The sequence below is a fragment of the Hemitrygon akajei genome, chromosome 1, assembly GCF_048418815.1.
Source record: "Hemitrygon akajei chromosome 1, sHemAka1.3, whole genome shotgun sequence".
Taxonomy (NCBI): Eukaryota; Metazoa; Chordata; class Chondrichthyes; order Myliobatiformes; family Dasyatidae; genus Hemitrygon; species Hemitrygon akajei.
In genome coordinates, this window is record NC_133124.1 from 210207847 (window position 1) to 210221265 (window position 13419).

The 13419-nt window shown below is 45.0% G+C and overlaps 1 protein-coding gene across 1 annotated transcript in view; it reads right to left on the reverse strand.

Moving 5' to 3' along the window:
* LOC140734981 (G protein-coupled receptor kinase 5-like) overlaps positions 1-13419 on the reverse strand; it is a 199506-nt gene that overhangs the window by 10978 nt on the left and 175109 nt on the right. Inside the window, exons 11-14 of the mRNA XM_073059759.1 lie at positions 10446-10535; positions 7964-8172; positions 2390-2527; positions 1282-1419 (exon numbers count right to left, since the gene is read on the reverse strand). Coding sequence (XP_072915860.1) covers positions 1282-1419; positions 2390-2527; positions 7964-8172; positions 10446-10535 — 575 coding nt within the window. The remainder of the gene's footprint in view (positions 1-1281; positions 1420-2389; positions 2528-7963; positions 8173-10445; positions 10536-13419) is intronic.

Here is a 13419-nt window from a genome sequence, read left to right on the forward strand (position 1 = left end):
GCTCATGGCCGGTGGTGGAACGTGAACCCTGATCTTACAGCTGGCACTGTAAAGCAGGGCGCTGATTGCTATGCTACCACGCTGCCCCTACCATGCCAATGAACTGTGTGCAGCTCTCATTTTCCTGTGTTCTGAAGTTCCAAGTCATTTGACTTTGTCACCATATACTACCCCGAAATTCATTTTCTTGCAGGCATTCACAGTAGAACAAAGAAATATAATATAAACAATGAAAAACTACACACAAATATTATGCATAAAAAGTTGGGCAATATCTATGGAGGGAAGTAAATCAGTTAAAGTATCGGGCTGAGATCATTCACATTTACTGGAATTTCTTTCTAGATCTCACCGAAAAGAATCCTCTTATATATAAAAGAAGAAATGGCAACACATTCTACAAGGAGAGTTAAGTAGTGGATGATTGGGGCAGTTGGAAGAAGGGCCCTCAAGCTCAGGAGATGGACAGGAGATGTTCAGGTCGCGACAGGCTAACTGTACGGTTATGGTCAGGTGCCTCCTCTCCCTGTGAGCTCCGCACTGCGAGCTCTCTCTCTGTCCAGCACTCAGAGCGGATGGGATCTCCAGCAGCAGGGCCTGAACCGGAGGCAGTGACAGGAAAGCAGCGGAGCCAGGGTGAGGAGAGAGCTGGGAAAAATGACGCAGAGCGGGTGGAGCTGCTGCCTCACAGTTCCGATGATCCGGGTTCGACCCTGCGCTCGGGCGTTGAGTGCGTGGAGTGTACACCTTCATCCCTACGACCAAGTGAGTTTCTGTCAGGCGCCCCGAGGACGTGAGCACTGGCAGGTCAATTAACTGCTGCAGACTGTCCTTCACGTTGGGCAGACGGTTGGCTTGGTAGCGTTGGGGTTAGTGCCATGCTTTACAGTGCCAATGATTGGGGTTCAATTCCTGATGCTGTCTATAAGGAGTTTGCATGTTCTCCCTGTGACTGTGTGGGTTTCCTTTGGGTGCTCTGGTTTCCTCCCACACCAGTGTTACGGGCAGTAAATTGTGGGCATGCTATGTCGCTGGCAGAAGCATGGTGACACTTCTGGGCTGACCCCAAGACATCCTTGGACCGTGTTGTTCTTTGACACAAATGATGCACTCCATTGTATGTTTCGATGCGCGCGTGCCAAATAAAACTAATCTCTGGTCTTTTTAAAAACTGGGATTACTTTCACTGAGATATCCCCCTCCTGAGACCTTTGAGGCCCCTTTACTTCCCCACATCGCAGCAGAATTGCGACACAATGCAAGAGATAGTTTGCAGCTGACCTCGTTTTGCCAAGGGATGGGAACGCTGCCTGTGGCAAATTTCACGTAGAAGTCGTTGTCGGTTTGGTCCAGGTACACCCCCTTCACCGTGGAAAACTGTTCAATGTCCAGCACGTCCTTGCAGTAAACGGCGCGGGGCTGCCGGTGAGAGACAAAGGGACGACACACCGTTAAAGGCACAACTCTGGCAGTGGAGGGACAGCCGCACCCATGAATGAATGGAGGCAAGAATCAAACCGCGTCACATCATCATAATATACTCCCACCAATTTAACCCAGGCTTCCAGCTGATAAATACAGCAAAGGAGAAGATGTTTCTTCTCATGGGGCAGTCTCAGACCAGAGGACACAGCCTCAGAATAGAGTGACATCCTTTCAGAACAGAGATGAGAAGGAATTTCTTTAGCTATAGAGTGGTGAACCTGTGGAATTCATTGCCACATGCAGCTGTGGAGGCAAGTCATTGGGTACATTTAAAACAGAGGTGATAGGTTCTTGATTAGTAAGGGTGTCAAAGATTATGGGGAGAAGGCAGAAGAACGGGGTTGAGAGGGACAGTAAATCGGTCATGATGGAACGGCAGAGCAGAGTTGATGGGCCGAATGGTTAGACTGCTATTAGTGCTGGGTTTTGTAATTGCTTCAGACCGAATGCTTCAAACTGCATTTGCCCTGTGTCTGCCCATTCTAGCAGATGAAGTCTGATACTAAATTGCTTATCATATTACCAAGTTTTGTTTCATTTACCTGGATCAAAACATTTTTCTCTGTCTGTGAGCTCTGGTGATGTGTATTTCACACATAAAGCAATGACCTTTTTAGTGAGCCTTTAGGGACCCCAATGCATTTCTCTCCAGAAATCTGCCGATTCCCACATAAATCTTGTCCCTTTATTCCTACACGCTTCCCTTTGTTTGGAAAACAACACGTACATCATCTACTGCCAGTAAACATTCCTGTAATTCTGCATTTAGTCAGCACCTTCCCAACTCCTCAGGAAGTCACCAAACGCTTTGCAGCTATTTACCAGTGGTGGCTACCGCTGTTCTAATGCAAGAGAATGTGGTACCCAACCCTTTCCCGCCTCCCCCTCTCCCCCGCACACTTACATCTGGTACAAAGGAAGGCTCCAACATGCCAGCCTCCAGACGTTTGAAGTTGATGCTTTTGAAGAATGAGTGCTCCTTCACCTCGCTGGCTCCCTCAGCTTTGCAACCGAGTCGTTGCTTTGGATCTTTGGTTAGCAACTGTGAAGAGGAAGGAGGCGATCAACATTGACACGGTTTTCAGACGGGATTCCCTCGGTCAGGGAAAAAAAGCTTGGGGTCTCCTCAGATGTTCAGTGTTTGAGGCCAGTCCTCCTACCGAGACTGAAAGCATGTCCTCCATGCATTCATCTCAGGTAATGTACTGGTTAGCACAATCACTTTACAGTGCCAGTGAACAGCGACTGGGGTTCAAATCCCACCTCTGCCTGTAAGGAGTTTGCATGTTCTCCCCGTGACCATGTGGGTTTCCTCCTAAACTCCAAAGGTGTGTGGAGTAGGTGCAGTAAATTGTGAGCAGGCTAGGTTAGTGTCGGGGGCATGGCAACTCTTGCACATCCGCGGACTGTGTCAGTCACTGATGCAAACAACACATTTCATAGCATGTTGCAATGTACAAATAAAGCTAGCATCTCACTCAAAGGGCATTTTCAGCTAGGTGGAATAATAAAGCCATTAAAGAGTAGCTAAAAGTCTTTTCGTCTGTGTGATGTGGTGCTTATGTTGAAAAGCTTGGGGTGGCACGGTAGCCTAGTGGTTAGCACAACACTTTACAGTACCAGAGACGTAGGTTCAATTCCCGTCGCTGCCTGTAAGGACTTCGTCTGTTCTCCCCGTGACCGCGTAATGTACAGTTCTTTGTACAGTTGTAGGTTAATTGTCCTGTGATTAGGCTAGTTTTAAATTAGGGGTTGCTGGGTGGCATGGCTCGAAAGGCCGGAAGGACCTATTCTGTGCTGTGTCTTCAAATATATGAATAAATAAATAATATTCTATAACTCAGCAGATTGGGACACTCCCAACAAGACAGATGTACAAATAAAAGGAACAAAATGCACAAATATTCAATCCTGAAACAAACCAAAGGAAAAAGCAAATTAAGTACAATAGATTAACATGTTTCTCTGTTGGATCTCGGAAGGATCCAAACCCAGAAACTTTGGGAGAGGGAAGTACCCCGTTAGAACATAGGAGACTCTGCAGGTGTTGGAAACGTTCAGCAATATGCACAAAATGCTCAACAGGTCAGGCAGTATCTATGGAGTTGACTTTTTGGGCTGAAACCCTTCGTCAGGACTGAGATGTTGACATACAGAGAAACCTTGATTAAAGGTCCATAGCTTTCTGAAAGTGGCTTCACCCGTCGGGATTGGGTGATTGATGTTTATTAGTTTTAAAGGATAAAGCTTTATTAGTTGAGGAGCTGAGTTCAAGGGCCAGCAAGTTATAATGCAGCTTTATAAAACTCTGGTTAGGCTTCATTTGGAGTATTGCATTCCATTCTGGTTGCACATTAATAGATAGATACTTTATTGATCCCAGAGGAAATTACAGTGTCATAGCAACATTACAAGTGCTCAGATATAGTAAGAAAGAATAAAAAATTGGAGGGATGTGGAAGCTTTGGAGAGGATTCAGAAGAGGTTTACCAGGGTGCCACCTGAATTAGAGGGTGTGCTGTAACAAGAGGTGGGACACATTTGTGTAGATTTCCCCGGAACGGTGGGGCTGAAGGGAGACACAATCGAATTTTATAAGATTATGAGAGTGGACAGCTGGATCTTTTCCCCCCAGGGTCAGAATGTCTAAAACTAGGGGACACGCTAGAGGGGGTAAGTTCAAGGGAGATGTACTGGACAAGTTTTTCTTCACACAGGGACCTGGGAATTTTGATTGTGGACACAGATATGATAGGGCACTTAAGAGTGGATCTGGACCAGTCCATCATGGGTCAAGTCTTCCCAACCATTGAGCACATCTCCATAAATGCTGAGCAGCATCCATCGTCATGGATGTCCACCACCCAGGACATGCTCCCTTCTCTCGCTGCTGCCATCAGGACAAAGGTACAAGACCCTCAGGACCCTCACCATCAGGTTCAGGAACAGTTACTGCCCCTCTACCATCAGGATCTTGAACCAGAGTGGACAGCTTCACTTGCCCCATCACTGAACTGTTCCCACAGCCTATGGACTCACTTCCAAGGACTCTTCATCTCATGTTCTCAATATTTATTGCTTGCTCGTTTGTTTGTTTATTTATTTATAATTTCTTCTTTTTGTATTTGCCCACTTTGTTGTCTCCTGCACTCTGGTTGAATGCTCCAGTTGGGCGGTCTTTCATTTAGTCTGTTATGGTTATTATTCTATAGATTTATTGAATATGCCCGCAAAATTAATCTTAGTATTGTATATGGTGACATACACGGCATGTACTATGATAATAAAATTTACTCTAAACTTTGAACTTTAAGAGGTTTCTCGATAGCCACATAAATGGAGAGATACGGACATTGTGTAGGCAGAATTTATTCGTTCAGTGAGACATTTAGTTACTAGTTTAATTAGTTCAGCACAACATTGTGGGTCAAAGGGCCTGTTCATGTGCTGTTCTCTTCTGCGTTCCACTAGTTTTTCTCTCTTCACAGATCCTGTTTGACCTGCTGAGTTTTTCATTCAGGTTTCCTGCATCTGTTGGTTTATTATAATTTTTGGCATTTAAATATTCCTGTCTATCCTTTCACACAGATTTGATTTCTCAGAGAGGATTCAACATTTGACTTTAGTCAAGGAATGCATCTGTAGCCTTCACTGGAAGAATAACCAAACATTTCAATTTGTGGCATTTTGTGGCTTTCACTTGACACTTTAATCCCAGAGTTCACAGCACAGGCTTTGCAAGATGAAAGGCTGTGTTTAGTCTGATACAAACAGCTGGACCCCTTTAGCTGTTGCCTGCTTTCTGGTGGAGATTTGCAAATATTTGCCTGAACGTTAATCAGTTTGAGCTGATCAAAGACCATTTCCTGCTCTTTCGGCAACATAAACAAGGGGTATGAAATAAAGGGTAATTTGTTGTTGTAACCCTAACATAAGACTTTGAGTCTGAATTTCCTCTTCAACACAATATTTACTTCTCTATTAAATCTCTATTATTATCAGTTGTGAATTGGTGGACAAGACATTTGTCATCTATATCAATGATATGGATGATAATGTGGTAAATTGGATCAACAAATTTACTGATGATACAAAGATTGGAGGTGTAGTGGACAGTGAGGAAAGTTTTCAAAGCTTGCAGAGGGATTTGGACCAGCCGGAAAAATGGGCTGACAAATGGCAGATGGAGTTTAATGCAGACAAATCTGAGTAATTGCACTTTGGAAGGACAAACCAAGGTAGAACATACAAGGTAAATGGTAGAACACTGAGGAGTGCAGTAGAACAGAGGGATCTGGGAATACAGATACATAATTCCTTAAAAGTGGCGTCACAGGTAGATAGGATAGTAAAGAGAGCTTTTGGTACATTGGCCTTTATAAATCAAAGTATTGAGTATAAGAGTTGGAATGTTATGGTGAGGTTGTATAAGATACTGGTGAGGCTGAATTTGGAGTATTGTGTGCAGTTTCGGTCACCTAATTACAGGAAGGATATTAATAAGGTTGAAAGAGTGCAGAGAAGATTTACAAGGATGTTGCTGGGACTTGAGAAACTGAGTTACAGAGAAAGGTTGAATATGTTAGGACTTTATTCCCTGGAGCGTAGAAGAATGAGGGGAGATTTGATAGAGGTATATAAAATTATGCAAGCAGGCTTTTTCTACTGAGGCTAGGGGAGAAAAAAAACAGAGGACATGGGTTAAGGGTGAAGGGGGAAAAGTTTAAAGGGAACATTAGGGGAGGCTTCTTCACACAGAGAGTGGTGGGAGTGTGGAATGAGCTGCCAGATGAAGTGGTAAATGCGGGCTCACTTATAACATTTAAGAAAAACTTGGACAGGTACATGGATGAGAGGGGTATGGAGGGATATGGTCCAGGTGCAGGTCAGTGGGGCTAGGCAGGAAAATGGTTCGGCACAGCCAAGAAGGGCCAAGGTGCTGTAATGTTCTATGGTTCTGTGTCACTCGAACCCACGTTTACCATGACACACTCTGGAAGTCAGAATACAGGGTTAATGGCAGGATTCATGGCAGTACTGGGGAACAGGGCAATTTTGCATTCCAGAGCCATAGATGTCCCAGAAATGCAGAGGAAGTTGATAGGGTGGTTAAGGCGTCTCAGTGGTGCGTTGGTCCTCATTGGGTGGGGGGACTGAGATCCAGAGCCGTGAGGTAATGCTGAGGTCCAATAAAACTCTGGCTAGACCACACTTGGAGAACAGTATTCAGCTCTGGCCACCTCATTACAGAAAGGGCATGGATGCTTCAGAAAGATTACGGAGATTTAGCAGGGTGCAGCCCAGATTAGAGAGCCTGCCTCATGAGAAAAGATCAAGTGAGCTAGGGCTCTCCCCTTTGGAGTGAAGGAAGATGACAGGTGACTTGGTAGAGGTGTACAAGATGATAAGAGTCGAGAGCCAGAGACTGTTCTGCAGTGTAGAAATGGCGAGTATGAGAAGGCATAATTTTAAGGTGATTGGAGAATGATTTGGAGGGGGGGGTGTCAGAGTTACTTTTGTTATTACACAGAGAGTGGTGGTTGCCAGTGTGCTGCCAGGGATAGTGGTGGAGGCCAATACATTAGAGACATTAGAGACTCTAATGGATGATAAAAAAAACAGAGAGCTATCCAGTTTGATCGAGTAGGTTAGAAGGTCAGAATCTCATTGTGGGTCAAAGGGCCTGTACTGTGCTGTAGTGTTTTACGTTCACTCAACCTGAGCATGAAAACTTTGGCTGAAACTCCAGTGTAATGCTGAAGGGGTGCAGCATTGCAGCCCCTCCCACTAGCTTCCATTTAGCTGATGACACCAACAGTGCTAGTAGTGTTTAAATCTAGCGCACAGTAACCATTCAGTCTCTTTTTGTCTCACGTTGCCATGGACCAGGTAGACCATAGGTGCCGTGGAAACGGTAGACAGTGGGGTGGTGCTGTAGTAAAGGACTGTGTGCACACTTTAGTTAATATTTGTTTAGTGCCTGTCATCAACTCTCTACGTATAATTCCCTTGATTTTATTTCAGATTTACAGTGTCTGCAGTATTTTATTTTCGCATCACTGCCTAATTTTAATCCCTAATGTTGGTTTGAGAAAGCTGATGGTAGGTACATCGCCCACAAAGATGGGTCCCAACTAAACCACACAAAAATAAAAGTCTATTTTAATCTTCCACGAGGAAATCTGCAGATGCTGGAAATTCAAGCAACACACACAAAATGCTGGTGGAACGCAGCAGGCCAGGCAGCATCTATAAGGAGAAGCACTGTTGACGTTTCGGGCCCAGACCCTTCGTCAGGACTAATTGAAAGGAAAGAATAGTCGACAGTGCTTCTCCTTATAGATGCTGCCTGGCCTGCTGTGTTCCACCAGCATTTTGTATGTGTTGCTTCTATTTTAATCTTTCTTTTTTTGTAGCCAGCAATGTGAGAATGCTAATGTTTCATTTTCAGTTAGCCCAGGAAGACTCTGCAGCTCACCATCCTACAAATGCGCTTAGCGTCCTCCGAGAATTTGTCGGAGTATTCCTCCTCCTGTTGTTGCACCCTCTTCTCCACCTCTTCCCGTTTCACCCTCTCCTTCCGGGCACGGAACGGCGATTGACCGGCTGTCATCTCATAGATGAGACATCCCAGACCCCACCAGTCGGGGCCCACTGTGTACTGCTCGTTGTTGATCACCTCGGGAGCTGGAAATGAGAGGACGAAAGCTTCAAACACTTTCTGTAATTGCACTCATTCTACCTGTGATATTCTCCACTTGGCACACTTTAATCTACACCTGTATTGTACCTAGTCATAAAGTTATTGAAAAGATCAGCACAGCAAGAGGCCCTTCAGCCCATCTAATCTGTGCCAGACTATTTAAACTGCCTACTCCCATCGACCTGCATGGGGACCCTAGCCCTCCATACCCCTACCATCCATGTACCTGTCCAAACTTCTCTTAAACATTGAAATTGAGCTCACATGCACCACTTGCAATGGCAGCTCATTCCACACTCTCACCACCCTCTGATTGAAGAAGCTTCCCTTCGTGCCCCCTTAAACTCTTCACCTTTCACCCTTAACCTATGACCTCTGGTTGTAGTCCCACCCAGCCTCAGTGGAAAATGTACTGTGGGGCAGCACTGTAGTGGAGCGGTTAGCACAATGGCTCACAGCGCCAGAAACCAGAGTTCAATTCCTGCAGCTGTCCGTTAAGGAATTTGTACATTCTTCCTTTGACTGCATGGGTTTCCTCCTGCCGCTCCGGTTTCCAAAGATGCACGGTTCGCCTTACTGAGCTGTGAGCACGCTATGTTGGCGCCAGAAGCGTGGCAACGCTTACGGGCTGCCCCCAGCACATACTTGGACTGCGTTGGCTGTTGACGCATGTTTCGATGAGTACCTTTTCACCGTAAGGCAGAACCAAGGCAAGGCTGAGGTTTGACCAATTTCAGTGCCAGGCCAAACTGGAAAGGTCAGGTATGCACCGAATCAAGGCGCAGGTCCTGGTCCCGAGAGTGAGAGATGATCCGGGGTCTGGCTGATTTAAGTGCCGAGCCAGATTGAAAGCGCCAGGGTGTCAGGGCTGGAGGCGAGGGACGGACCGGAGTGCAGCTCGCTGCTCTGCGAGGTTTACTCATCTTTGCACTGAACTGAGGCTGTCGGCCTGCAACTAATGGGCTCCTGAACTGGCTGCAGTGACGACTGGCTGTGGCAGTGGATCCACTTTCATGAACCTCAGTTCTGAATGATATTTACTTACTTTTACTGTTCGCACAATTTGAATTTTTTTCCCTGCTCATTGGGTGTTTGACAGTGTTTTTATTTTTTAGATGGGTCTACTGGGCCTCTTTGCTTTGTGATTGCCTCTAAGGAAACGAAGCTCAAGGATGTGTATCGTACACATACTTTGATAATAAACGTCCTTTGAACTTTTGATACGACACAGGAACAGAATTAGGCCACTTGACCCCCTGAGTCTGCTCCACCATTTATTCATGGCCAATTGTGTCTTCAAACCCATTGTTCCGCCTTTTCCCCGACACCCTTAACCACCTTACCAGTCAAGAACCCGTTAAAGGGAGGGGAGGGGCTTGTAAGGTTACCAGCTGAATACGGGTAACTGGGAGGATGTCGAGTTTGGCCTGGAGGCCTGAAAGGCCCATTTCCTTTCCCTCAGCTAGAGGGTGGTAAATTTGTGCAATTCATTACCACATGGGGCCGTGGAGACCAAGTCACTGGGTGTATTTAATGCTGAGATTGGGAGGTTAGACGCAAGAGTAAACAGACCCCCTCAGTCCAATTGGTCGATTCCCAGCACAACATCCTCCCTGTTAACACAAAGTTGCCCATGTTCAGCCCATAACCCTCCAAGCCCCTCTCCTCCATGTACCATGTTCCTGACTGGTGAGGGGGTGAGGGGTTAAAGGATTACAGGACAATGTGATTGAAAGAAAATACTCCTTGCACACATCCAATCATTGAAATTAGGTAGGAACACAGCAACCCAACTGCAGAACACCCTCCTACTGAACAACGTCCCTCATTGCAATGGATTCTGTAATAGTGTAGTCACAGCCACACTGGGGGGTGGAGGGGGAGGGAGAGGAACAGTGCAGGATACAAGGTCCAAGCAACCTAAGTCCCAAACTGTGAGACAATTCATTTCCACATCACATCGACCGAGTTGTTTGAAACCTGCCTTGGAGCTGACTCATCTGCTTTAAGGACATAGCTGCTGAATTTAATCTAAATATTTAAACCATCCAGCTCTTGCTTGGGAAAGGGAAGGTTTTGGAAAGCTAAAGTTTCTCATAAACAAATCTCTTTAAAGCTTCAGCACAATGAATAAACACTGTCATGGAACTTTTAATATGGAAATACATAAAATCGTAAAAAAAAATAAATGCTGCCAACTTTAAAAGGCGTTTTGTGCTGGAGCAAGGCTCACGGTTGGAGGTAAGAGTTCACTCACCCATGTATCCGACGGTGCCCACTCGCCCTCGGATCTTCTCTCCTTGTGGTATCGTCACCGCCAGTCCCAGGTCTGACAATCGAATGTGTCCTGTTCCAGGAGGAAAGAAGGCCATCTGACATTACTCAGGAGTGTCAGGATACTGCAAATCAAAGTTTCCATGAACCCTTCACTTCACATCGAGTCATAGAATGACACAGCCTGGAAACAGGCCTTTTGGCCTAACGAGTCCGTACTGACTATCAAGCACCCACGAGATGCTTGAGGAACCCAATGGTCCTACAGAGGAAATAGTTAACTAGAACTGAACATTATACTCCAAGTGTGGTCTAAGCAGGGTTTTATGGAGCTGTAACATTACCTCATGGCTCTTGAATTCAATCCCCAACTAATTAAGGCCAATTAAGACTAAGTAAGCCTTCTTAACCACTTTATCAACTTGCTCGGAAACTTTGAGGGATTTATGGACATGGACCTCAAGTTCCCTCTTTGTCTAAACAAAATGGGAATATCGTGGCTGCTCCCATTCTGAGGGCCTCTGGTGAAGCGTTTCTTCAAATGAGAGAACCTGGACTTTTGGGCCCTGTTTAAACTTAACAGATCACCCAGTTAAGAGGCCAAACAATTTACCTCAGACATTTCGGAATCTTTGCAACCCTCCCATCTGAAAGGACGGGGCAAGCAGAACCTTCTGAAATTCAGGTAGACACTGAATAAAGCAAGATGGTGGGGGAAGGGAAGGGTTAGGAGCAGAAAGGCTGTTGGTGATGGTGGGAAAGGGTGGGGTTGCACCTACAAGGAGATCATCCATGGTCTTATTAAATGGCCAACATGAAGGTCAGCTGACCAACTCCAGCTCTTAATTCCTATATCCATACACGCATGAGCCAATATTGATCCCTTGTTCAACATCATTAAACCATTTTATTTGGTCATAATCTCACTTCTATTTGTGGAAGATTACAGTTTGCAGAACTGCTGCCAGATTTGATAAACCACATTGATAACTACACCTCAAAAGCAAACAAGGACTTCACTGGCTGACAAAGTGCTTCAGGATGAAATGAAAGGCACTTTGTAAATTCAGTTCTCTTTTCCTTTACACAGCGACAGACAGGAGCTCATGGTTCTATTGTTTAGTACTTGTGTTGGTATTTGTAATGGTTTAGATTTTAAGATTGTTTAATGTCATTTCCAGTACATAACTGTAAAGGAGAATAAAATAATCGTTACTCCAGATCCAATGCAGCTCAAAAAAACTACACGATATGAAACATGACAATAAAAAAAACAATATATATAAATACATAAAATAGATTACATGTCCATAAATTGATGTGAGGCACAGGAGAGTCTGTACATAAGGTGACTCTGACAGGAACTGATAAAGCAGTGCTGGAGGCACATGTAGTAGGGTGGGGTAGTGGTTGGAGGAGTTGATCAGCCTCACTGCTTGGGGTAAGTAACTGTTTTTGAGTCTGGTTGTCCTGGATGCCGTGCAGCCTCCTACCTGATGGGAGTGGGACAGACACTCCATGAGCAGGGTGTAGTGATCAGCACAATGCTTTACAGTACAGACGATCTGGGTTCAATTCCCTCCACTGCCTGTAAGGAGTTTGTACGTTCTTTCCTGTGACTGCGTGGGTTTTCTCCGGGTGTTCCTGTTTCCTTCGTCCAAAGACATCCCAGTTGGTAGGGTAGTTGGTCATTGTAAATCAGTATAATTCTCGCTGATTTGACGCAAACAATGCATTCTGTCGTATGTTTCAATATACATGTGACAAATAAAGCCAATCTATATCTTTAACCTCCATCTCCAAAGAGGAGATGGTAGAGCAGGTACTTAGGAACACCACCACCTTGAGATTCCCCTCCAAGTCACTCACATTCCTAGCTTGGAAATATCCTTGATCGAACAGTAAAGCCTCACTAACCCAATGTGGAAATATGCTCTGCAGAAATACGTTTCCTAGAGCAGAAACAGCTAATTCAAGAGGGCAGAATTTGAAGATGATTGGAGGGAAGTATAGGGGGGATGACAGGGGTAGATTTTTGTTTTTAGTTTTTATTTTAGTTTTGTGTTGTTTCATGTAGCACCAGGGTCCTGGAGGAACGTTGTTTCATTTTTACTGTGTACCGTACAAGCAGTTTATGGTCGAAATTGACAATAAAAAGCGACTTGACTTGACTTTAACGTAGAGTGGTAGATTTTTGGAATGCGCTGCCATGGGTGGTGGTGGAGGCAAACACATTAGGGGCATTTAAGAGACTCTTAGATAGGCACATGACTGAAAGAAAATGAAGGGCTATCCGGATTGAATCCAGACAGTGTAAGAGAACATCATTGTGGGCCGAAGGGTTTGTACTGTGCTGTAATGTTTTACGTTCACTCAACTTGAGCACAGAAGCTTTTGGCTGAGACTCCAGTGTGGCACTGAAGGGGAGGAGCACTGCCAGAAAAACGGAGGGCCCTTTAGGAGTAGGTTAAAGAGTTAGCACAACATTGTGGGCTGAAGAGCCTGCAGTGCGCTGTTCTATTCTAGAAGCTTATCAATACCTCCTCAAAGTCAGACCAATAAGCAAAAAATAAATAAAAGACTGCTGGAAATACAAAAAAAAAATCAGAAAACAGATGCACCATTCAACAGGTCAGGCTGCAAATGTGGGGGAAAGAGAAAGAGATTTCAGATCTGTGGCACTCTGTCAGACAACTACAGACCTGAAACGTAACTGCATTTAAGCTTACTATGGATGCTACCTGAGCTGCTGAATGTCTCCAGCATATTTTTTAAGGCTAAAACATTGATTTTGATAGGCGCCACAGATTCTGCAGAAGCTGGAAATCCAGAACAGCACAAGCAAAATGCTGGAGGAACTCAGCAGGTCAGGCAGCATCTATGGAGGGGAATAAACAGTCATTTCAGTCAAGACCTTTCATCAGGACTGTAAAGAAAGGGGGTAGATGCCAGAATAA